The 25,979-nt window shown below is 43.1% G+C and overlaps 1 protein-coding gene across 3 annotated transcripts; it reads left to right on the top strand.

Annotated features, from left to right (window-relative positions):
* The first annotated feature begins 1,509 nt into the window (after positions 1 to 1,509).
* On the top strand, positions 1,510 to 22,204 carry sacm1lb (SAC1 like phosphatidylinositide phosphatase b). 3 transcript variants are annotated; one of them, XM_085290524.1, is made up of 20 exons: positions 1,510 to 1,782; positions 2,184 to 2,281; positions 3,568 to 3,642; positions 3,749 to 3,876; positions 5,344 to 5,493; positions 7,884 to 7,943; positions 8,658 to 8,691; positions 9,070 to 9,171; positions 10,549 to 10,634; positions 11,646 to 11,732; positions 11,819 to 11,887; positions 12,035 to 12,114; positions 12,211 to 12,309; positions 12,393 to 12,531; positions 16,684 to 16,753; positions 17,257 to 17,329; positions 19,057 to 19,150; positions 20,655 to 20,747; positions 20,830 to 20,887; positions 20,964 to 22,204. In XM_085290524.1, exons 1-20 carry the CDS (start codon positions 1,754 to 1,756, stop codon positions 21,098 to 21,100), a joined length of 1,761 nt encoding a protein of 586 aa, XP_085146650.1. In that variant the 5' UTR covers positions 1,510 to 1,753; the 3' UTR covers positions 21,101 to 22,204. The 3 variants fall into 3 exon arrangements, 2 of the variants coding, with proteins under 2 accessions (XP_085146650.1, XP_085146648.1); XR_014894314.1 differs by having other exon boundaries at positions 1,729 to 2,281; positions 20,635 to 20,747; positions 20,964 to 21,045; XM_085290522.1 differs by having other exon boundaries at positions 1,729 to 2,281.
* Positions 22,205 to 25,979: the final 3,775 nt, after the last annotated feature.

Below are 25,979 nucleotides of genomic sequence, written 5' to 3'. Positions count from 1 at the left end.
AACACCACAATGTCATCTTTTATGTGATTCCTGTTCTACCTAACTGTATGTCTAAAATGTGATAAATAAAGTTTAACAAAAAAACCAAAACTTTTTAGCAACTCAAACAGTTAAATAAGCCAAAGACACTGTCAGGGAGTTACATTTATTAACAGTTAGACACAGGCTAAGGGTTGAATCACACGATATCACAGGAGCATAGGTTTAGAGTTTTAATTGCTTTTACATTATGGAAGTCTGTGAATTTTAGCCAGTAAAATGAGTAAATTAATCAAATAAAATGTGTTTGCCCTATTTGCAGATTAATCAAAAAAATATTTCCCACAACAGAGAGAGAAGTCAGAATAAATAAAAGAAACAACAAAAGTACAAAAATCTGTCCACAAAAGATTAGTGCAGTGAGACAGTAACAAAATGAACCGTTAACATCAGCGTCTTTTTTATACAAGAAAAGTTCTGGTGGGGTATAAACGATGAATGATTTCAAAAGACATTTTCTTTACTTTGTTGGTTAACAGGAATTTCGATGGAAAGGTCAAATTCTCTTCCACTCCAGGTCCCAGTATAAATTATTCCCATAAGGAACGGCCATTGGGACACAAATTGTGTCTTTCTGCACTGGAGTCCTCCCTGCATGCCAGATGGTGAGGAGAAACCCACTGTGTCTGTATCACGTACACTGAGTGTAGGAGAAAAGAACTACTCAGAGCCGGATAAAGAAGGATTAGCTGTAATATTTGGTGTACAGTATCTCCATCAGTACTTGTATGGCAGGATGTTTATGATTATCATGGATCATAAGGCATTGATACGTTTGTTTCATGAGATGAAGGTGGTGATACCAGAACGGCGTTCTTGCCCCATGCTGGAACAGCTACATCACAGTCGGGAATGAGCCGCGTGAAGGGCCTGGCCAGAAGTTACCTGTGGTGGCCACATATGGAGACTGACATTGAGCATGAGGCAAAGTCCCGCATTACTTGTCAAGAACACAGACACAGGCCTGCTGCACCCCTGAGAGTGGTGAGCGGTGCAAACTTTCAAGGAAAAAAGGAAAGAAAAGAAGCAGGAGACCTCTGGAGCATATGAGAGACTGATAATAACAGGAAGGGGCGCTGACAGGATTTTACTGTTATAGTGAAGTCTGTCGGATGGCTGGTTAATTAGTAGTGAGTGAAATTTGAGTTAATTTTGTGGGGTTTGTTTTATATTTATATATATAAGGTTAAGTTTTTATATGGGTATTTTATTTACTAATTAAACTACAGAGTAGTTTCAGTTAAAGGGGGAGGAACATTATGAAGTAACAGTTGGTGCACACGGTTTTGACCACCAGGGGGCAGCAGTGTTTTGAGTGCTGTGCCGGTGTCTTTATGTCCAGTTCCGGAAATTAAGCGATGGCTGAGGTCGAAGCCGTCTCTGTTATTCCTTAACGCTCAAAATATTACAAAGAAATTAAAATTTGCTTCTGCTTTGCTCTGATGTGCAGAAGGACAAAACGTTTTTTCTTTCTATCCGCCTGAAGAACTTTTGTAACGCAACTACACAACTAAATGTAGTCCAGTAACGCGTTACATAAGTAAGGCGTTACATTAACGCCTTACTGGAAATGTAAAGATGGCATTTTAACCAATGCTGCTTATTGTTCTACAGAACCGTGTTGTTCCGGTGTCCGGCCGCACGTGGAGCTCGCTCACGCGCTCACAGCTGACGGCGGAAGTAGCCTGACGTCACTGAGATTTCGGGAGCAAAGATGGCGAACACCTTCCAGAGTTTCAGCTTGTAAGTGCTGCAGAACGAAACAGTAACATCACACAGCCTGGTTTACGGTCCACGCTGCGTGGAGAGGCGTGCCCGTCTTTAGTAGGAGTGTAACTACAACGACACGTTTGAGTTACGTTCCGTCAGCTTCTCGTTAATTGTCGAGGAGCTGACGCTAACGTCCGTTTTATCCCAACTTGTTTTGTTTTTTTAAACAATTTCAGTTGTTTCTAATCACATTTAAATAACACATTTAAATATGGACGCGAGCAAACGCAACTTAGTAACTGAGCTTCTAAGCGAGGTTAGAAGATGTGATGGAGCCATGTTCCAGAGCAGTAACCGGCTCCTTCAGCGCTGCTAATGTGAGCTGCCCACGGGCTCATGGTGGCTTTTAAACCGGGTCTTGTCTTTCGCATCAGGCGCACCACACCAGAGAAGTTTTACATAGAAGCTTGTGATGATGGCTCCGTGGATGTCCTGGCTATTGACAGGGTGTCAACTGAGATGACTCTAACAGGTAAGCAAATGGACACGCCCCCTGCCAAAGGTCGGGATGCTGTCTAAAAATGTAGAAGAAAACAAACGACTGAGACCATTTAAACCTTTAATGAAAAGCCCAAAGAAAACCTCTGCTCGTTATGGTGAATGGACAGCTCTGCTCTGCCTGAGCACTTTACACAACCTGCCTCATTCACCCCGCAGCTGTTTCTGTGTAAGCGCTTTCCATCTAACAGTCACACTGCAGCCCGGGTCGCTACCTTGCTGAAGGATATTTGGCATGTAGACTGAAGCACAGGTAGCAGATGATCGGCTCCACATGCTGAGCTGCAGCTCAAAATGGCATTTAAGTTTATTGTTATTTAAATATGGAATTAAAGGAAGTTTATAAAATTCAAAAGATTTTTTTGCCAGTCTTGATAGACACTTTTTATTGTGCTATTTCTTACTTCCTGTATTGTCTGTTTTTGTTACTGTTTGGACTGGAGCACTGTTAATTTCCCCTAGAGATCAATAAAGTATTCTGATTCTGATTTGAGCCATAGTTTATTTATAAAGCAATTTATTAAACAAAGTGCTGTACAACAGGAATATAAAAAGTACAATAAAAACATATAAAAATACAATAAGAAAGACACTTTGAGTAACACTTCAGTATATCTAGCTAAACTGTATTTTGTGTGAACATTAAAATAGGAAATGTTTTCTAGATCTTATAAAAAACGAAACAAAAACATCTCCCATTAAATTTAGTTGATTTGGCAGATAGTGATTTAGATTTCCCGTCTGCATGCTAAACATCCTTGAGCACGATAGTAACCCCAAGTTGCTCTCTGATCCATCAGAGTGTGAATGTTTGATTTGAAGCATAGTTAAAAGCGCTTGTATAAATGGGCTGCACATAAGTGGTGCGCGTTCGCTGTCAAAATAAAAGACGTGCACCAGATAAGAAGTTGGACCGCGCGTTTGCATACATAAGATATTTGACCACATAACATCCACAGAGTATTTTGATTCTGAAGACAATGTGTGGCTAAGTGTTAAACACGTTTGAGGATACTTTCCTTCTTAGTTGTTATTGTTTTGTTATTTCTTTTTTGGCGTGGGCTGAAATTGTGGGAGTGCCAAGATTTTCTCTGATCTTCAGTTGATTTCTTTTCTCTGTTGGGCTGCAGTAAGTCTGGAGAGTAGATCATGAAACGATAATAGATGGCCTCCTTAGTTATAATCCCAGCTTTGATGATGTTACAGATATATTTCCTGTGTCCATAAAAACCATTGTTGTGTCCCTGTCGCCCTTCTCAGTGAGACAGGATGTCCCTGCATCAGCTGAGACCAGGCCAATATGTGGACTGATGGGAACTATACGCTTAGTGGCAGGTAAGATCAGCATGCACACAGTATGGAGATACATTATTCTACTGTGAAATATTGGAAGTTGGATAATCCAGTGCATTTTTGCTCTGCTTTCTCCTTTTTCTGGAAGGCATGTACCTGGTTGTCATCACAAAGAAGAGGAAGGTGGGAGATCTGCTGGGCCATGCTGTGTGGAAGGCTCTGGACTTTGACGTAATCTCCTATAAAAAGACAATACTGCACCTCACAGACAACCAGGTAGTGTCTTCTGATTCTGCGCCTTAGTAGAATTTAGCAGAACAACCTTTAACAGCAGTAACACAAAGGAAACACATCATTGTGGAGGACTTTTGTCTTCTTCACAGAGTTCCTTCAGTTCACTGAGGTTTGCAGCCACGTGTTTATACACAGAAATCTAAAAGTCCAGAGAGTTTTGAACTTTAAATGCAGCAACTGCATCACCGTCTTGTCTTTTTTCAGCCATTGTGTTACAGATTTGCTGCTGAGCTTGAGATGGATGTGCTGTTGACCCAGTTTTAGCTAGGCTTTGCTGTGGAGCACACGTGTTGGCCTCACATTTGATGGTAGATACTTTGGTATGCTCATGACTTCATGGTCCACTCGGTGCCTGTCAGGTCCCCGTGTCCTGTGGATAGAAAACAAATCCAAATGACCCCTGAAGTATTTTTGCTAATGTGTTTGGTTTGTGCTGTGTACTACGGCCCAACATCTCCTCTATTGCACAATCTGACAGGAAGTTAAATTTACTGGGACGTCCAATCGACAAGATTGACCCGTAATGATTATGGTTTGTGAAAGAATCGAGAACGAGCGTGTGGATAATCTTTCTCACTGATGGACACCAGTGATCTCCACGGGCGTGTCTTTGGAGAGTTAGTGCACTCCCAGAACAGTGTTCCTGAAGTTAAAATTCAATTAATTGAATTAATTTTTTAAGCAAATTTGTCAGATGGTTCAATAAACTCTCCATTAAAAAAAAAAATTGTTTTATTGTTCAGAGTTAAAACGATGTCACGTTAGAATATTAAGCTTCAAAGTAGTTAAACTTGTTCCAGTGAACAAAGATTTGCACTGGCTGCTGCGCTCTGCTTTGTGTTGTATTATGTTTAAATGTTTAAGTAAAAAAACGTATTGCTCATTTCCTTTGTAACAATCCCAACTGGTAGTCTGAGCATAGAGTTAACCCCGAACACAGCCCGGTTACGATGCGACCCTTCAAGTTTAGCTTGAATAGAATTGTCTGTCCATATGCTAATCAAGTCCAAAACCTCAGTTTCTGTCCATTGACTCGCTCCGTCTCCAGTTACCGCCGTGCTGTCTCGCTTGTCTTCTCCGGAGCTGATAATCGGCGTCTGTCTTGTGTCAGCGTAAAAGACAGATTTCATGCAACATGACCATCAAACAGCAGTCGCTTTCTAAAACATCGGATATGTATCGGATTCAGTACCACATACGAAAGTGACCCAGGTCCGATTTGAAAATATGGGATTCGTGCCGTTCACACTGTCACAGCACGGTCGTATACGGGTCACATAGGGTGATGTGCTTTGGCCTGCAGTGTGAACGTAGCCTTTGTACGCATGTTCAGATGTTCCTTACGTGAAACATTATTGCTCAAGCAGAGATCACAGCTGCTTCACCCAGGTTGTATTATCGGCTCGTGTGTATCTCTTGCTTTGTTGCTGGATTTATTTCTTGTTGCAGATGCAAGACAACAAGACCTTCCTGTCCATGATTAACAGCATGCTTCATGCAGACGGTTTCTACTTTGCAACCGACTATGATCTGACACACACTCTGCAGCGCCTGGCAAACACCAGCCCAGAGTTTCAGGAGATGAGCCTTCTGGAGAGGGTAAGATGTTTCTGATGTAAAGTCTTTGAACTGTTTGTGTATTTGGACGACTGTGTGGCTGCAGTTCAGGGCTTAGCTGGAAGCACTTCTTTTTTCAATAATGGTTTAGAGCAGGGGTGTCCAACTCCAGGCCTCGAGGGCCGGCGTCTTAGATCTCACCCTGGGTCAACACACCTGAGTCACATGATTAGTTCATTGCCAGGCCTCTGGAGGTCATTTAGCCATTTAGATCAGCTGTGGATCAAGGACACATCTAAACCCTGCAGGGACACCGGCCCTCGAGGCCTGGGGGCCCCTGGTTTAGAGGTTGGTTTTTTGTTAAAATATGGACGTGTCTCAGTCACTAATTCCACATGTACCAGTTATCACTAACAGGGTGTTGACCAGCAAAGTTAAGCTTTTTAACGCTGCACTTGTTTAATTCATTCAAGTGTGAGCGAGGAAGATTCAATTCAATTTTATTTATATAGCGCCAAATCACAACAACAGTCGCCTCAAGGCGCTTCATAGATACAGAGAAAAACCCAACAATCATGTGAGCCCCTATGAGCAGCACTTTGGAGAGCTTGTATCTCTGACCTCGGGTAGGGTGAGACCATCAAATCATGGTTAAACATGTTGGACACACAGCGATAAATGATCATAATATGGAAATCCAACAAAATTCTATATACTTTGCTTCCAAGGAGCCAGACTCTGATTTTCTTTTTTTGTGTTGAAAGTGCTCTTGAGCAATAGTTCAGGCTCCTAACTCACGGCATGAACCTGGGTTGTGTCTACACACAAAAAGGCAACTAAGCAGTGAACAAGTTTTAAATTAAAGTCTGTTTAGGCAGCCTATCATAAAACAACATCATTTGTTCCCATTTCTACTTGAATATGGCAAAGATAACACCGTTTAATGTTTTTGCACCAACAAGTTGATTGCCAAAGAGCTCTTAAACATACCTATACTGTTTGGTGCTTCTTAAAAATCAGAGGCCGAATAGAGGAAAGAGTAAAAGCTACAGGACCTGGACACAGGACATGAGACATGCGTCTGGATTGTCAGTTGAGCCTGTTTATCAAAGCCTCCTCAGGAATGATAGCAGAGTGGCTGTCAAGAATTTATTGTTAAGGACGGGAAGCAGGGAGAAAATGCTGAGGTATGCCGAATCACACGAGAACAGGATTGAAAATCAACAAGTCTCATGAAGTGATGAATCCAAACATTTGGCTCTTATTATCATCGCTGTGCACTCAGAGGTCTAAAGAGAGGTCCAACAGTGAGTGTCTGCAGCTATCAAAATCAATGGCATTATGAATGAAGAAAAGCACCATCAGATTTTGCTCCACTATATAAGAACTTCTGGAAAACATCTTGTTGACAGCAGCATTTTACATTTGACCCCAAACATGCTTCCAGTCCAGGAGAATCATACCTGAAAACCTCACATAACACTGTTCGGAGCTCAGACCTCAACATTATTGAAGCAGTGTAAACAGTGTAAAAGACAGCAAAACATCCAAAGAAGATCTCTGAATGTTCTCCAACATGCCTGGAGAACTACTCAAATCAACTTTATTTACACAGCGCCAAATCACAACAACAGTCGCCTCAAGGTGCTTTATATTGTACAGTAGATCCTACAATAATACATACAGAGAAAAACCCAACAATCATATGAGCCCCTATGAGCAGCACTTTGGCGACAGTGGGAAGGAAAAACTCCCTTTTAACAGGAAGAAAGAACCAGGCTCAGGGGGGGGCGGGGCCATCTGCTGTGATTGGTTGGGGTGAGAGAAGGAAGACAGGATAAAGACATGCTGTGGAAGAGAGACAGAGATTAATAACAGATATGATTCAGTGCAGAGAGGTCTGTTAACACATAGCGAGTGAGAAAGGTGACTGGAAAGGAAAAACTCAATGCATCATGGGAATTCCCGGCAGCCTGCGTCTATTGCAGCATAACTAAGGGAGGATTCAGGGTCACCTGGTCCAGCACTAACTATATGCTTTAGCAAAAAGGAAAGTTTGAAGCCTAATCTTAAAAGTAGAGATAGTGTCTGTCTCCTGAATCCAAACTGGAAGCTGGTTCCACAGAAGAGGGGCCTGAAAACTGAAGGCTCTGCCTCCCATTCCTGAAGCTGCTGAAGAGGCTTGAAACTGTGTTGATAACTCAAGCTGGTCATACCAAATATTGACTTTCAAGTTTGTTAGGACTGTAAGAACTCAGTATGAGCTGTGTTATCATTTATGCTAGAATATGTTTCAATAAATTGCTGCACCTATTTCCTGTTTTCTTAACAAAATATAAAGAACGGGGTGGTTTAGGACAGAGGACTGTACGTTATCTCAGTTAATAGTAGCTTCGGCTTGATTTGCAATTCTGTATCTGTTCTTGTTTCAGGCAGATCAGCGATTTGTGTGGAACGGACACTTGTTGAGAGAATTCATAGCACAGCCAGAGGTAAGATCCAATTATTTAGTGAGTAAGGAAGATTATAAAAAGCACAAGAAAACATTTAGCATGGTGAAGGAAATCCCTTCAGTCCATAAGGCTCTAGAGTTTGTTTCATTGTGAGCAATTAAGAAAAGAAGAGAGGCAAGGCTGCAGTAATCCAAAACACACTAGAAGCATTTCTATGACTTGATGAGGAAAACATCAACCATCAAAGTGATGGAGTGAGGAAAAGTGTGGCACAAAACAAGGTAGGATGATGAGCTCCAGCACCCTCTCATCTGATGAAAATTCCTAATGTACTGATCATTTACCTGCTGGCAGAGGCACCAGGGTGAATTCACTCCAGCAACATTTTACGATTTAGCAGGAAAACGATGGTACATGTAGCCAACGTAACCAAGGAGCTTGTGTCATGGAAACTTTGAAATGTTCAAGTCAGTCGGCGAGACGACTTAAGGAGTTGATGCTGTTTTCAGTGAATCGTGTCATCGGGAAAAATAAAAACAGCAGATGTGTAGCTGCAAAACGGCTTCAGCTAATAAGTTTGTCTCCTGCAGTTCTATACAGAAGCAAAGCTGCTGAGCTCACCGTCCATTTTTCATTTTCCAAAATATGTGTAACTGTGGAGAAGGTCCGCCTGTAGCAGACAGTTTCATTTCAACATGTTTAAATATTCTGCTGCTGTACATAGAAACATTTACCGCTGCTCTCCTTTCACAGCTGCACATGTTTGTGTTTCCTGTTGTCCACGGCTGTATCCTTTCCTGTTTCCTTAGTGAATGGCAGCTTTCATGTTACCTGTGAAAGTGGAACTGGACGGTGTCATTTAATGACCACTGAAGCAGACTGGTCTGTGCGCTCTAAATGCTTTGTTGTGATTGCTGGAGCACCTTTTTCTTCTTCTTGACAGAAAACTATCAGATGAGTAATAACATAACAATAAAAACATCCAGAGGACGTTGTTTAAAAATGTACCGCAGTGTAGATGTTTCGCACCACTAGACTAAACTTGAGTAAACCTTACAAATGTTTCATACTCAATTTTTTTTGGCAATGAGTCTTTAATATCATATCCCTACATGTGGTGATGTTTCCTGTCAGCACTGTTGTGTCCTTAACACGTGCTAATCAGTCATCACTGTGAAGTCGAGCTGCATCAGTGGAAAGGTGTTTGAGTGGAGCGTTATCTCCAGGAGGAGCTGTTTCAGAGCAGGGGTCCGCTACTATGTCCGAGGTAATTTATGTCCTTTGAGCTAGGGCTGGGTTTTGATGATCGATTCATCGATTAAAATCGATTCTCGCTTGGATAACGTGATATCGAGTCATTAAAATCCAGATTTTTTTAATATGAATTTATTTTGCCCAAAACGCCAGAATCTCAGGTGAAACCTCACAAAATATCAACACACACAGCGCGGCCCCGCCGACGGATCAGAATCAGTGAGCTGTGACTTTCTCACCGACGCCACGGACACGGTCGGGGCTGAAAGCTCGCTGACTCTGATGTGTCGGCGGGTCGAGCTTTATGTTCACGCCCTTTTTGCGCTGATTCAGAAGCTGTTAGTTTATCTCTCTCCAAACAACATTGATCCAAACTAAGCTTCACATAAACATCGTCATGGACTCACTCTGACTTTTGCTGTTTTGCACGTCATGCACAGCTCTCTCCCTCTCTCTGTGTACTTCAACAACAGTTTCCCGTCTACAAATCTGTTTTCTTCATTATTCGCTTGCTTGTTACGCACCAATCTGTCGTTGTTTACAGGCTGTCGGCCGCTGTTTTTTCCTTTTACTAAGAAAACCTAATTTCTGCCGTTCAACAGGCTTCTGAACAAATTTAAACTTTTTAAAATTATACAAAATGCAAAACGCCGTGTCTCTAATCAAACCGCTGTAACGTCAGAGGTGATGTTCATTGTTGATTAATGGTTTTCTTTCGTTTTTGATCGACTGCAGAATACTTTTATAAAATCCCAGAACAGGAAAATCTCCTTCATGTGTTTCTGTTTTATCTTCAGCTGCTTTGACACAAAGGCCTCTGCTGTGACGCTCACACCTTTGATAAAGTCTGGAAAGTGTCAGCTTCCTTTTTATAGATACAAAAAGATGTAAATGTACAGATCTGAGTTATAATATTTCTGACTGTCTGAGGCAAAATTTCCCAGATTCAAATCGAATCGATTCTAGAAACCAGCCCTACTTTGAGCCCTGACCGAATGTTCTGGCTGCTTTATGTCTCTGAAGAAATGTTCTCAGTAAATGCATTTTGTGGTATTTTCTTCTGTTTTTATAACAACACTAAAAAGATTAGAAGAATTTACAGAAAGGATATTGTTGTTCTGGGAGGATCCTGCTGTGTTTGACACATACTATCCACCTGAGCAGTGTAGCAGACACAGCCTGGCTCCACCTGTTCAAGTGGCCCAGCGCACACGTTGCTTAACTGCAGGTGGGTACATGCAGCGAGCGCACGAGTCATTTGAACATAGTGGAGTCAGTGCGTTTGCACCTCAAGTCAGTGACAAGCTAATCAGCTCCTCATGACTTTGAAGGATTCAGATAACCGAGTTTGTCAACAGTTTTTGTGTGTGTTTGTGTGTTTTTGTTGTAGGCATTGATTCAGAAGGACACGCTGCTAACTATGTGGAAACAGAGCAGATAGTGCAGTACAACGGTGCAAAGGCTTCTTTTGTTCAGGTGAGCCAAACACTTAGTGCTCCAGCAGAGATTACATGAAATCTGCCGTTCAGACCAACGATAGCAAATAGGAAAATGGTCAGTAAGTGAAGGAACATGGGTCCAAAAGCTTCCTTCAGTCTGTTGGCTTCCCAGGGTGCAAAAAAGTTTACTCTAAAAACAATGTAAAAAGAAACAGAAAAATTCCAAAAAGTTGATTCTGTTCATCTGGACGAAGCGTTTCATCAGGTGACCTGTGAGCGAGTGTGGCATTTACTTACCTGGATGATTGAAGACAAATCGTGTTCAGAAATTCAACAGATTAACATCTAAATCACTGCAAAGGCACCTGAGACCAAGTCTGGGAGAATGCTAAATATCTGAGTGCAATGAAGTAAAAGCAGTCCAAATGCAAGTCTCACACCGAGCCCACGTATATAACTCAGGCCTTACTCTGCCCTAAGTGTAAAATAGAGGTGGACAACCTCACTCACTGTCTGTGCTCATGCAGAAAAATACAGCAGTATTGTTCATAAAGTGTGACCTGGATCAGATCTCTGCTGCCGCTGAACCCGTCGTGTTTGCTGCTCCGAATGACAAAATCGGGGAGATTAGAAAAGCAGCTTTACAGGCTGTTAACATCTGTGCAAGCAAGTGCGTCCTTTTGAACTGGATCACGGACAAGGCCCCATCTAAACCTCAGAGACAGTGGACTGTACTGGAATGTGTGTCATTGGGTTACCTAACATGCGAGTTACATAGTAGGGACAATGTGTTTGATCAAATATGGGACCCTTCATGTTGTTTGGATATTTCAGCTATTTTCACACAGGCGCTGGTTTAATGTAACGTATGGATGTATAGCTTAATCTATTAAAGTTAATATCTCAAGCCATACATGTCTCCACAGTTGGGTCTTTTTGAGCGACCAAGAGCTTCATGGGCTCATCCTGTAGACACGCTTCAGAAACTCTGCCTTCTCTGGGTCTCTCCTCTGATTTCAAATTCTCGTTGTTAATGGTGTGTTTGCAGACCAGAGGCTCCATCCCCTTCTACTGGTCCCAAAGGCCTAATCTCAGGTACAAACCAAAACCACAGATCAGCAAAACAGTCAACCATGTAAGTTCTTTACATGCAGATTCAAGTGAAAAAACAAATACCTGTTGTTTATCTTCATTTCTGAAATCTTCCTGTTTTTGTCGTAGCTGGACGGATTCCAGAGACACTTTGACTCCCAGATCATCCTCTATGGAAGACAAGTCACTTTGAACTTGGTGAGAACAATCCATTAGCTACTGATTTTTGCATTTACAAGACCATGATATAACCTCACAGTCAAATGAAATAACAGCAAACCCACACATACCCATATGCAATCGTTTGCAAAGGCTCTTTGTTTTATTTGTTCTGTTCTTTCACAGATAAACCAAAAAGGCTCAGAAAAGCCGTTGGAGCTGGCATTCGACAACATGGTCACAAACTTGGGTAATGGCTTGATCAAGTAAGATTACCACTAATTCAGCCTCAGGCTTCATCTGTCTGGCATTTACTCGACATCCTGCTTTCCTCAGGTAATTAAAGCCTCGCTTTTGTCTAGGTACATAGCTTTTGACTTTCATAAGGAGTGCAGCCACATGAGGTGGCACCGCCTTCAGATCTTACTGGACATGGTTGCTGAAATGCAGGATGACTTTGGGTCAGTGAGCTAGTAGAGCAGCTTGTGTCTGTCCAATAGTAATACACTCTTCATGAGAAGTAATGTTGTGCATATGGATGCAGATATTTCCTAGTGGATGCAGATGGAAAGGTGCTGTTAAATCAGGAGGGAACTTTTCGGAGCAACTGCATGGACTGTTTGGATCGTACAAATGTCATCCAGAGCCTGCTGGCCCGACGCTCTCTTCAGTCACAGCTGCAGGTATTAAATGCATAGTCACATATAATAATGCGTAATGGTTCTCACATGCAAGAACTTGCTTATCCTTCAGCACCATCAGGAAACCTTGAAGTACTTTACTGTACAAGCACATTTACACACATTTAGACGTATGAGTCATGTTTTCTGTTTCTGTTCACCACCACAAGGATTTTAAACCCAACAGTCAGTATGTGACTAAAGTGATTCAAGGGTTTAACAAAAACAGGAATCCAGCCTGTTTTAGGAAGTTTTTCCAGTCAGTGGAAAGGACCCCGACATTTTGAGGTAGAGCAACGCACAACCATGTTTTTCATATACTGCTCTTGAGCTGTGCTGGTCTGCTTTTCCCCTGCAAGCTAAATTCTGAATTCTACTGATGGCTGAGCTGGTTACCCTAAAGGTTTGGTGAGCTCTGTGGTTTATTTGGGCTCTCGACCCGTCCTCGAGCTCCCTCGCTTCCATTGGACCGTATTTCCTTTTAGATTGCTGGAATTCATTTTTCATTAACTGCAAATCAGTTAATGTAATAATTTTGCTAAACTCCTTAAATCTGAGCTGAAGGTCATTATTTGGTTTAAAATCTAACACAGTACGTGTGCAGAGGCCAAATTACAGAAGTGCTTTCATGTGTAAACAGAAAGAATGCACAAATAAATAAACAGCATGTGATACTGATACGAACATGATACTGCTTTATTTAACTGGTGATGATTAATTGTACACATTACACCTTGATACAAAGCCTGTATAAAGGTAAAGGCTCAAATCTGTGTAACCTGTTTGCACTGTGCTCAGTCTGAGCAGCCTTGAAGTGGCCACTTTCTGCTTTAATGCTTCCTTCAGGTTGTTGGTCTGTTTGGGGTTTCACTGATCCCTAACAATGTGGTCAGAGACGATAAGAACAGTAACAGACTGAACTAGCTCGAGTCTAAATATCCACAATATTACAGAGATTAAATATATATCGTGTACATTTTACTCTAATCTATAAAACGTCGTTACTTTCACTGCAGAGGATGTGCGCTATTGTACTATTGTATCAGTGGAGGAGTTGTACAGGGAGATGGCCACAGACAGGAATGATTTCCTGTGGCGTTCAGTGGTGCATTATGGGTAATCTCAGCCTCTCAGTGAACGTGCTCCTGTGACTGGGCAGCATGTCATGGAGGTATTGTCCAGCCTCATCTTGGACAGCATCCGCCTCTCCGACACCACCTTAAGGAGTCCAGCTCCGTCCCCACAGCATTACTGGCCTTACGGATCAGTTTGAGTGTTTGGCATCTGTGACCCTCAGCCTGCTCCCCCAGCGTGCAGCAGCATAGAGGATGGCACTGCCACAACAGACAGCATCGTCTGACAGATGTTAAAAGACCTTAACCACTTGTGCAGTGTTGTTTTTAATCCAGTCCAGGTTATTATCTATGTACTCCAACGGACTTGTAGTCTTCCACGATGTCCACTTCAACCCACTTCCCCCAGTGCTCTGCCTCTTCACTGTCACTGATGCATTCATGATCAGAAAACCTCTGATGGCAGGTTTCTGTGCAGTGGCTGAAGTCTGTGGTGTACACGGTGAAGAGGAAAGAAGAGAGGACGGTCCCTGTGTTGCTGATCACCTGACACACAATGTTGCATCAGCAATCCAGGACACCAGAGAGGCATCCACCTGCATCGCTGTCAGCGTATCACCCAGGAGGGTCGGCCTGATAGTGTTGAACGCCTGGAAAAGTCAAAAAACATGACCCTCACAGTGCTCGCCGGCTGGTCCAGATGTGCATAGACACCATTGAGCAGGTAGATGATGGCGTCCTCCAGGCCTGCCTGGGAAGTCAGTGACACAGGTCTGCAATCCTGGGGTCACTGGAATGTGTCGACTTTGGTACAGGACCAGGGCAGGACGTCTTCAGCACTGGGAGCCTCTGCAGACTCAGACTCATGAACAGAGGGAGAGAGTGGCTGAGCGTTTACTGCAGTGTCAAATCTGTTGAAAAACACATTGAGCACATTAGCCCCTTTTTAATCGGACCTACTTTGATCAGCTTGCTATGGCTCACCACAGTTGGTTTTTCCTTACACTTGAGTAGCACCTAATGTGCCTGGTTGTTGTCATTGCTGCCTAGCATCCTGTAACGTAGTTAGTATGCAACATGAATGGTACAAAAAAGGTGGAAGTGGAGGCGTCGATATACCCGCTGCTCGGTCTCTGGCTTTTCGTCAAACTCAGGGACCGTGGCTTTGTTTCGTATTTCCCTCATTGCCGGGTTACAAGAACGGCAGGTTTGACTTTCATGAACGAGACGCTCTCATGACTCATCGAGTGACGCTACTGACCAGCCAATCGCTGGGATGCAGTCTCACGACGTCACCTGCTTAGATCGCTTGGAACGTACCGGCCCCAGCTTTTAAGGAGCCCCTGTCTTTATGCCACTCCACACCTCGCTCATGCTGTTCTGCTCCAGCTTTCTCCAGTAATTATTGTCTGATGTTACCTTTCAGTAACTGAACCATGCTCACCTCCTCTCTATTGTCCAGTCTGAAGGCCTTCTTCTTGTCGTTGAGGAGGGCTTTGATGTCCTCGTCACCCACAGCTTGTTATTTGGATAACAATGTCTGAGCTGGGACAGTGGAGTCGGTGTGGAAGGTGTAGTCGGTGAAACACTCACAGTCTCCCAGTCTGTCACAAAACAGCCCTGTAGCTCCACTGAGGCCTCCTCCGACCCCCTCCTAATACTACTGTGGTCACAGGCTCCCTCTTCACAACAGGCGCATAGTGGAGGGTGAACTGAATCAGCTTTTGTCTGACCCAGCCAGTGGGGGTACAGAGGAGACTGACATTAGCATACAGTAGGTCTAAAAGTCTCTCCCCCCTGGCGGGACCGACCACATATTGTGTGAAGTTGGCAGTGACGTGTTTGAAGTCACCAGAGAGGCTGTAAGCTGAGTCTGTAACCGGCCAATGGGAGAGTGAATAATGTCCCATGCAGCTGTGAGCTGTGGGGTAGCAGTGGGAGGAACATAAACAGCCACATGGGTCCTGGGTCCAACAGCGCACAGTTCAGTGTCCGGGCAACAAATCCACAACTTGATTGTTATATGAGCAGAGTTACACAACCGTTTGTTGCAAGAACAACAAGCCCTCCTTTCTGCTCACAGCTGGCGCTCTCGTCTCCTTCCTCTCTCCCCCAACATGCCCCCCCCCCCCGGTTCTGTTGCAGGTTTCTTCCTGTAAAAAGGGAGTTTTTCCTTCCCACTGTTGCCAAGTAATTGCTCATGGGGGTTGTGTGATTGTAGGGTTGTTTCCTTGCTTTGCAAAGCACCTTGAGGTGATTGTTGTTGTCTGTTGGTGCTATATAAATAAATGAAATGGAACTGAATCAGTCCCAGGCCTTTATGTTGGTGTTTTTCTTTACACTTTCACCATCATGTCAACATCTGCTTCTGTCCAAATTATAAATATGACATCAAAGAGCAAATAAAAGTATCTGAGCACACAGTTCATCAGTGAGTTCATCTAGCTGAAGGACTGTTGAGCAGCAATCTGTTGATGTCAATAAACTGGTCATTGATCATGATCAGGAGTACGTCTCCTCTCCTGAAACGTGATTAATTTGCCCTAGATGTAACTGTCTGCAATTCTTCTTGGCCTTAGTTGGTGCATTAAAGCTAACCAATGACAACAAAACGTTCTGTTTGTACTGCTTTGCACTGTAGTATCTGCAGCTGTGTCCGTAGGGACAGAGGCCACATCACTCCAAGGTCACCTGTTCCTCTGAGAATAGCAGACTTGTTGCTGAGCGGGTTTTTGAAACCCTGCTGTGTCTATGATTGTTCTTCAGATCTGGGTGCTCCTCCTGGCACCTTACAGTCAAAGTAGTCCCACTGCTGTCTGCAAATGCACTGAAATTAACTCCATACCATTTTGCAGTGGGATTATATTTGCTTTGATTCTTCTAAATGAAGGCAGCAGGTAAACAAGGAAAATGTTTGCATAACCTCTTAAGCCCCAAGCCCAACTGATCCCCTGCCTTTTGCCCCCGTATCAGGTGGCGTTGGGGCTTAAGAGGTTAAACGAGTTAAAACAGGGCTGTATTAGAAAACAGTGGCATTCAGACTCGAGAGCATTTGACAAAAGGTGTGTGTGTGTGTCTTTAGAGGATGGGAGTTCTCCACATAGGCCAGCGGATTGAAGAGCAGACAGACTTTGAGAAGATGTACAAGAATGGTGGGTGTTCCCTCACACAGCTGTAGCCTGAGTAGTAACAACTAATCAGAGTTTGTTGTTTTCATATCTAAACCCTGCCTAATATGCAGCTGGTCCTTTGCATGCTCGCAAAACCTTTTGGATCCACTGATTTTTACAGGACATCTAAAGGGCATTGTGTGGTAAACACTGCTTCAGTTTGATATGCTCTGTCCCAGCTACTATCTGGCCAGCATGATTTAGTCTTTGTCACAGTTTTACACACACACTGAGCAGAAGACTGGTCTCTTATTGCACTCTTTGACATTTTTGCTTCATGGTTAGACTATAACTTTATAAAACATTTAGTCATTGAACATTCCCACACATTCATACTCCAGTGAATGCATCAGAGAGCGTCTCAGGGTTCAGTGTCTCGTTCAAGAATACTTTGACATGCAGACTGGAGTAGCCAGGGCTTGAACGACGAACTCTCTGATTAGTAAATGACCTGCTCTGCCTCCTCTTCTGTGTTTCACACACAGCCTGGGCAGACAATGCTGACGCTTGTGCCAAGCAGTATGCTGGAACTGGTGCCTTAAAGACTGACTTCACAAGGTGAGTGTTCACAGCAAACACATGCTAACAGGTTTTTGTTTTAGCCCTACCTGTCTTCAAGTTGTGCCATCAGAACTGACAGTCGTCTCTTCCATAATGAGGTGAAAGCAACCACCCACTCTTTCTTTGGAGTAGCTATTTCCTTTTAGCGTTTTGTTTCTGACTTGTGCTACAGTCGATTGTACTCAGTTAAAATATAAGGAGTCTTTAGAGTTGCAATAAAAAAAAGGGAACGGTGATGCTTTTCATGTGTTCATTGAACACACAGTAAAAGCTCCCAGAAAAGCCAAAATAATGTGGATTGTAGATCGGGATGCACCGATCAAACTTTTCCAGTTTCAATACGAAACCAACATCTTGGCTTTGAGTATTATCGAGAACAGTACCAGTAATTAATGAACATGTTATGTCTCACTGTGAGGAAGACACTAGCAGCATCAGACCCAACGGAAAAACTGTTTTCCTACTTAAAAATACAAATTGGGGGCAGCAAGAATGGCAGCACCTCCCTCTTCCCAGCCACCTCCTCCAGGTGGCCTCTTTGCAAGGAGAAGCAACAGTACTCTGAGACCCTCTGAACTCCTCACTAGGGATGGGTATCGTTTAGGTTTTATCCGATACCAGTACCAAACCAGTACTTTTGAAACGGTGCCGGTGCTTAAACGGTGCTCAAACCGGTGCTTAAAGAATGGAGAACACACACAAAGTCCAAAAACCTCTCATGTTCAGCTGTTTTCCACTTTTTCTTTGGTCATTTTAGCCTTTTTGGCCAGGGTGAAGGGAGTATCTGCCATCAAACAAGAAGACAGCCGCATGTAGCTATGATGATGTTTGCTAGTTCACCTTACATGCATTAATGTAATAACGTGGTTAGCCTACTCAACGTAAATTACACACGAACAACATTAAACTACTCACGCAGAGAAGAACGGCTGCTGCTGCATCATCATCCTCATCATTTCTGCTACACTGGCAGGGCTAGGGGCCAGGACTCTCCTCTTCGGGTTCTTGGGGGATGTTGCTAACTCCGGGTCCGAAAACAGGCACCACCAGAGTAGGGTTATCGGGGTCCCAACCTGGGAGCAAGGCGTGGAGAGGGAGCTTGACGGAGAACGCCTGGTGGCCAGGCCACTGTTCTCTGCCAACTTGAAGAAGGAAATGACCCGCCTTCTTGTAGGTTTGACACCCACAGGAGATGCTGTAGGGGTTGGGTCCATTGTGTGTTGGGCAGTGGGCAAGAGCAGGAGCCCTGGTGAACTGATCCGCAGCTTTCGAGGCTGGCTACTGGGACATGGCGAGGTTCTCAAGGGTGTTCATTCTGCTGTGATGCTGGGAGACTTCAGTGCTGATGAGGGCAGTGACAGCGAGACCTAGACGGATGTGATTGGGAAGAGCGTCCTGCCTGGTCTTTGCAGCTGTTGCTGGTTAGTGTTGTTGGTTAATACCTGGTTCTAGCCTGCAGAGAAGTCTAATATTTAAAGATCACTACAGCCGCACATCATCAGAATATTACAGTTTGTTTTGTTTGCGAGGGCAAAACCAAAAACCCAAATTGGATCTTGCTCTTAAAGAAAGTTTCTAACTGGCGATAGGTTCTCCTCTCGGACCGTCCTTGAGCTCCTTCATTTTCCTGTGAGTTCTGTACTTTAACACTTATTAAAATGATAAAGTAGCTGTAAATGCTGCTGCTTTTCTTAATGGTGCTGAATTTCATGTTCATATTTCAGGACAGGGAAGAGAACACACTGGGGACTGCTGATGGACGGCTGGAACTCGATGATCCGATATTACAAAAACAACTTCTCTGATGGCTTTAGACAGGTGGGTACCAGAGACGAGCTTCATGGCTGAGCCACCAGAGTCAGAGTTACAAATATATGAACCCAACAGAGTAAATTATTCACCATTTGGCTCCAGCCAGCTAGTAGAGGCACTTCCTGCCTTCGTGCTGCCGGTGAAGCAGCTGCTGCTGTTCTGGACATTTGATATTGCTTTTTAGTAGCATTTCAATACCTGATTTCTGCATTCATTTAGTGGGAAGTCAGTGGTAGCTGCCTCAGTGCACAGCGGCAGCGGTTGAGACAGATGTTGAGAGATTAATTATGAATGGAAATGCTCCGTGGAGTCTAACGCAGCAATGACGACTGCCTTATCAAATAGAAACACATGATCACAGCAGCAGGAGTTGCTGCAGACCAGAAGCACCACTGCTACCTGCTGCTGCCCTGAGCCGGTCCTTCCTCCCATTTGATTGGCAGCAGTTAACAGGTCATGTTTCATATCAGCGTTCTTTACACGTACAAACTGTTTAAATTAACCTTATTATGGTCTCACCTTTACTTATGAAGTCCACACACCGACCCTTTGTTCCTTTTTTGCACCATGGACTCACGAGCGCCCCCTATCAGTGCCTCGTTGCATGGCAGGGCACAGTTTGTGTGAGTGTGTGCAATCAGATTGTTTCATAAAAAATAGTTCATAGATCAAACCATTCGATAAAGAAACGATTTCATTTATTTGATTATCATTATTTTTTTTTATGATGACCTCTGCTGACCACACGTCACTGGTGGGTTCAGGTCGTCCTTTATGTGCTACTTCATCAGTGTGGAATAGTGTGAATGCCATATTGCAAAGTGAAATGAATCTGTTCCATCAGATACTACAGCAATATCACAATAATACAAGCTGCTAATGACTCTCACATAATCATCATGTTATGAGTAATCAGACCGCTGCAGGTAGAGTTCGCTTTACAGGCACGTATTCTTTTAAAATCAGGCCGTGAGCAGCAGGGCTCAGCACTGATGCTGTGGAGATTTGGACAACACTGTGAAATGTAAATAAAAACAGAATGCAGTGATTTGCAGATCTCATTAAGCCATATTTCTTAGTCCGAATCAAACATGGAAACATGTTTAACATGAGAAAAATATGAGCTCAGAAAAGCTCAGAGACGGGGCCATGTTCCCCACTTCTTTTAACAACAGTCCAGAATGAAGGAGCCTCTGATGAGAGGTGAAAAGTCTTCAAACACGTCCAGTCTCACTCTTTTAAAGCCATGACCTCGACGAGCTACACACCCTTCAGTGAAATAACTGCTGATCCCCTTAAAGACATCTTTGGTTGCTCTTTTGTAAGCAGAGACAAAAACTGTTAAGCTGTGTTCAGTGTGGTCCTCGTTGCTTTGTTGCATTCTACAGATCAGTAATGACATCGGTAAAATCTTAAACCTGCATACAAAAAGACTTCAAAGTTAAAACTGTAATTCATATAGAAGAGCGTACCTGTGATGATGAGTTCAGGTGGGCTGTTTTTCCTGCAGGATTCCATCGATTTATTTCTGGGGAACTATGCTGTCGATGAAGCTGACTGGACCACTCCACTGCGAGACCCCAAGGACTGGAAGTTTCTGACAGTAAGAAGAGCTCAAGAAGCTTGACTCACAACATTTTCTTTTTCTGACGTCTTTAATGTGATGCCGCTTTTCTTTCTTCTAGTTGCCCATCATCATGGTTGTTGCCTTTTCCATGTGTATAATCTGCCTTCTAATGGCCGGTAAGACTAACTGCAATAAACTGAATGCAAATAAATTTCCTCCACTGACGCAGTTCGACCTGTTGTCTCCTGTCAGGTGACACGTGGGCTGAGACGCTGGCTTACGTCCTGTTCTGGGGAACAGCCAGTGCAGTAACCGGTGGGCTTATCCTCTTTTATGGACGGGACTTTGTAGACGCTCCTAAGCTGGTCCAGAAGGAGAAGCTGGACTGAATGTGTGCGTGTGGAAAGCAGCTGGGCCCTCGCAAACTCACCACCTCGTCCTCGTCATCACTTTATCTGCATCAGCAGGCCTGGAGCCTTTACTAACGCTGGAGCGAGGAGGTTGGTGGGCAGCGAGGGTGGCTTTGTGCACCACAGCAGGAGACTGAAGAGTGCACAGGCCTGCTGCTCTCCACACTGTAGCGGACTGACGGTCTGTCTGAACTCGACACTGAACTCAGGAGCTGTTCTGACCCGATGTCTTTGTTCCTCATTTAACTGGAATGCTGTGGACCTGTTTAAATGTGTTTCTTGTTGTTCTCCACCTCATTCCTTTTATGAAAACATGGGGATCAGACTTCAAACAGCATAGCTGTGAAGATATTCCTCTCATGTAGAACTGGTGTGTCCTAGGTTAGACACTGCCTGTGGTTCATAGTCTGCGTTTTAAGATCAGTTTTAGCTTGAATGGTTTTAGCTTCTTTTCTGGAGTGTTTGCAGGGATCCAAGTGTGCTCGTCCTTCAGAATCCAGTCAGCTAGAACACGATTTATGGTTGTGGAGTTAAAAACGGTCCCTTGATGAAGAAAGGGGATTCATCCTGGAAACCCTGGACCTTGAGAAAGAAAGTTGTCATTAACTCGTTTTCTTGTATTACATTGAACTATTTTGCATGTCACTTCACCAGAGGAAAAACACTCCATCTGTGTCACTGTGGTACTAAAGGATAAATCAAATCGAAACAGTATTCTCTTCACAGAGACACCATCGTGGCTGACAGTGTGCTGATGTTAGGGCGATGTCATTTCTTTGGCTCCAAATTAAAAATGACATTTATAAAAATGTTCGTCCTCTAGGTCTGTGCATGTTCATGTATTTTGAAAACACGCCTGGAGTCTTCAATATCACTTCAATTCAAATGCTTTATGTGTGCTTTATATTATCATTATTATTAATAAGACAAATATCTACAATATAAAAGATAAAAAGCCCAACAATCAGCGCTGTTGTGACAGTGAACAAACCCGAGCTCAGCGGGCTGTGAGGGCAGCAGAGGGACCCGTGTGGAGCTGCGTCGGGGTTTTGCTATTTAAAATAAAAAAATGTGTTGAATAAATTTGTTTTTTCAGCTTCAAATTTATTTGTTTGGTGTCAGATTCCTTTTTCCCGTTTTTAAACACTTGAAGTTGTTGAAGTTTGTTTTTGTGAAGTCCAGTCTGTAAAACCAAATGAATGGTGAAGCACTACAGAGCTCATGCTCCCTGTGTACTTAGTACGCACTCATTTAATTCCAATCTTTGGATAATAATACATTATATTTGGAGGCGCCTTTAAAGACCCTCGAGGTCACCTTACAGTAGTATGAAAACATGAGTAAAACATTTTTTAAAAAGCAAGCATGAAAGTAGAAAAGGTAAAAATAGAGATTTATTTATAGAAAGCTGAATCTGACGGCACCGCTGTGACGGCTGCAGGAAGGAACTGTGTGTGTGCAAACTGCCTCTTCAGATTTGATTTTACCCTTTATCATTAAGTCACACCTTACTGTTTAATGGTGGCCTACTTGTCTAACTGCACATAATCATTAACTGTTATCTCTTTATTGTCAAGATGAACTCTACTGAACTGAGACTGCATGAAGCAGTTATGTAATTACAGGTGTGCCCGTCATTTGTTGTAGAGTCGCAGTATCAACCAGTGCAGATGAGCCTTTTTGTACTTTGTTCTCAAAATCAGCTCAGGGATGAACAAGAACGCTGAGTTTTCAACATGTAGTTTGTACCTCAGGAACGTCCAACACAGCACCAACGAATTACCGTTATCATCTTTGGATCTCAGAGGGGAATTTGGTCTGTGGTTATGTTAATAAGAAGTACAAATCATTTGTTGGTTTAATGTAAAGGTTTATAGAGAACAGCTGAGAAGTGGAACCCCATAAAACTCTGTGACTAATGTGTTTGCAGGCAGATTAATTCATATGGTTTGATGCTTCAGGGTGATATTTATAGATAGATTCAATTCAATGTTATTTATATAGCGCCAAATCACAACAAAAGTCGCCTCAAGGTGCTTCATAGATACAGAGAAAAACCCAACAATCATATGACCCCCTATGAGCAGCACTGTGGCGACAGTGGGAAGGAAAAACTCCCTTTTAACAGGAAGAAACCTCCAGCAGAACCAGGCTCAGGGAGGGGCGGGGCCATCTGCTGCGACCGGTTGGGGTGAGAGAAGGAGGACAGGATAAAGGACATGCAAAACCTGTGCACCTGCTGGGGGAGATCTACTCTGAAGACACCTGTGCCTTAATTCAGCTTACACTACCATCAGTTACTGTCAGCTCCAGTCCAGACAGTCTGAGCTGAAGGCTTTTGTCTCTGTGATGAGTCTGGCTGACTAAGAATGTGTGTGAGAGCATAATAATATTTTTATATATTTCTTCACCTCCTTGAATGCTGCAAAATATCTGTTTCCTCCTCGCAGCGACTCGTGTTTACTGCTGAAGACTATTTCAGGATGTGATTAGATGTGATCTTAACTACAGTCATATATCAGCGTAATGACTGAAGTACTTTGAACTTTGATTTTATAGCATTTGATGCACAAAGATGTTTCTAAATAAAGGTGTTTATTATAGGAACTGTTTAATAAACTCAGCCGTCTGCTCCTTGCTATCTAAAATATAACAGGACACCGGAGTAAATTCTGAGCATCTCACACTTCTGATAATCAGCTGTCTGCTTGATGTTTATTCAGCTGTGTAAAAACTATAACTTTAATCTCAGCCAAACCGATTTACTCAGGAACAAATAAAATACTAAAAAAAAGCCAAACAATAACATTTTAAGTTATCTAAGTGACTCATATATCATGTTTAACCTGAGTAGTGAAAGACGGTGGTGGGTTTGAAAACGATTTGCCGGGAGTCCGGTGTTCTCACGGCTCTAGTGAGCCTTGACCTCCCGGCTAGCTATCGAGCTAGTGGGTAACAGACGTCTCCGAAAACGTCGGAGCGCTTTTGAAAATATGCGGTGTCTTGATAAACTGAGCAGATATTTGAGGTTTACACAGCTACATTCTCGCCTGAAAATATGTTAAACGTTTATTTTGTGACCCAGAAAGAATAATAAGAGTAACATTAAAACTAACTAACTTGTTGTAAACTGAGCTGGGATGCGCGGTTCCTGAATTTGGACACAGCTACGACACCGGACACAGCTGCTTCTTCTTCGGGGTTTAACGGCAGCTGGCATCCTTGTACATGCAGTGCTTCTGTCTCGGTCCGTTATTACACTCTTAAATCCTACTACTGCGTCTTTTGGGGTCTTACAAAGCTTCAAACAACACGTCGACTATTAAATTAGTCATCGACTAATCGTGGCAGTAATTAATCAAAGATTTCACTCTTGTTCAACAAAAGGATTTTAGGAGTAACAGTAATACTATACTGTTTACATTGAATTAGATTTAGGTTTCTGTATACAGTGTCATTTCATAACAACAATTACCTCGGTGTACTCAAGGACTAATTTGCTGTGACGAGGATCAGTTGATGACGAAACAGGGAAGCTTAAAATACCAAATCAGATTAACCTGAATGTTCAAGAAGAGAAACATGCTGGGCGACCCCCCACAGGTCAAACCTGCAAAACACCAAGAATAAAATACAGCTTCCCACTGTCTTTGTATGGGTATGGACATTTTATTTTTTCACTTTAGAGAAACAGGCTTTCAGGTATCGTGTGTATAAAGTATGGTAGCTGCTAAATAGTTTCAGTACACCAAAAACAGTACATTAATAAATAAATGTGTCCATCAATGTGTAATCGGTTTTCAGGTATTGGGATTCAGTGAGCCAGATCACACTTTTACAGCTGACATTTTTTACATCCCCACGCAGTGTGACTCTGCACAATGATACTATCATGGTGCATCATGATCATCAGAAGAAAGGAAAATACAAAAATCCTTTGGCAAACAACATCACGAGGACTCATGTAAAACTGACCGGTTGGATTGTAGCTGGCGATGCTTTTTCTATAAGAGTCATTCAAAGTGCTTTTTTCTGTATATGCACCTTGTTTCACATTCACACAATTCACTGTGCGTCAGCTCAGGCTTTAGTATCTTGCCCATGGATAGCTATTCCAGTCTGCACGTTCAAGCGAGGAGCAAACCACCAACTTTCCAACCCACCTTATGAGCCACGGCTACCCCATGTTTAGAATGTCAGCATCGTGTCATAGACCTGCTGATATTTAGTTTTCAGCATATTTCTAAACCCTTGCAGTTTTATTTATATCGAGCAAAATCAGTACAACAGTTGTCTGAAGGCACTTTACATTATAAGTGAAAGATCCTACAAAGAACACTCCAACAATCAGACGACCGCACAAGAGCAAACACTTATAGTGAGAAGGAAAAACTCCCTTTTAACTGTGACAGGTTAGCGCCTCCCTGACCGATGAAACCACCTGTCCTGTAACTGAAGTTCATAAAAATGTATTCCATAACAAGGATGGAACACTCTCTCACAGTCTGTTTCTAAAACCTAAAGAGAATTATGGATTTGATCAACTGGTCTCTGAATGCTATTGACTCCCTTTTCTCAACGAGAAGTCTGGAGGGACTTTCCCTGCCGGATACACGATGGACGGGTGGCAGACATGGAGGATCGTGTGCCTGGTGGGACTGTCGATCGAGGACGCTGAAGATATCTACCTATTCGGAACCATGATAACAGGGTTCTTGCTGATCGGAGCTGGCTTGGCTCTGGCTTATGGGAGGATTAAGAAAGCTGAACCGGCTGTTCAAACCCCCACAAAGCTGCCCGCTGGGATTGAAACGGTGGGACGAGGTGCAGCTTCTCAGAAAGGGCTCATTGAGAGCAG

Source organism: Mchenga conophoros, linkage group LG11 (genome assembly GCF_057382185.1).
Source record: "Mchenga conophoros isolate Kocher_MC1m ecotype Shallow Benthic linkage group LG11, M_conophoros_male_GT1.1, whole genome shotgun sequence".
NCBI classification, from domain to species: domain Eukaryota; kingdom Metazoa; phylum Chordata; class Actinopteri; order Cichliformes; family Cichlidae; genus Mchenga; species Mchenga conophoros.
The sequence above is the reverse complement of the archived record's forward strand: the minus strand, read 5'-3'. Positions and strand labels throughout refer to the sequence as shown.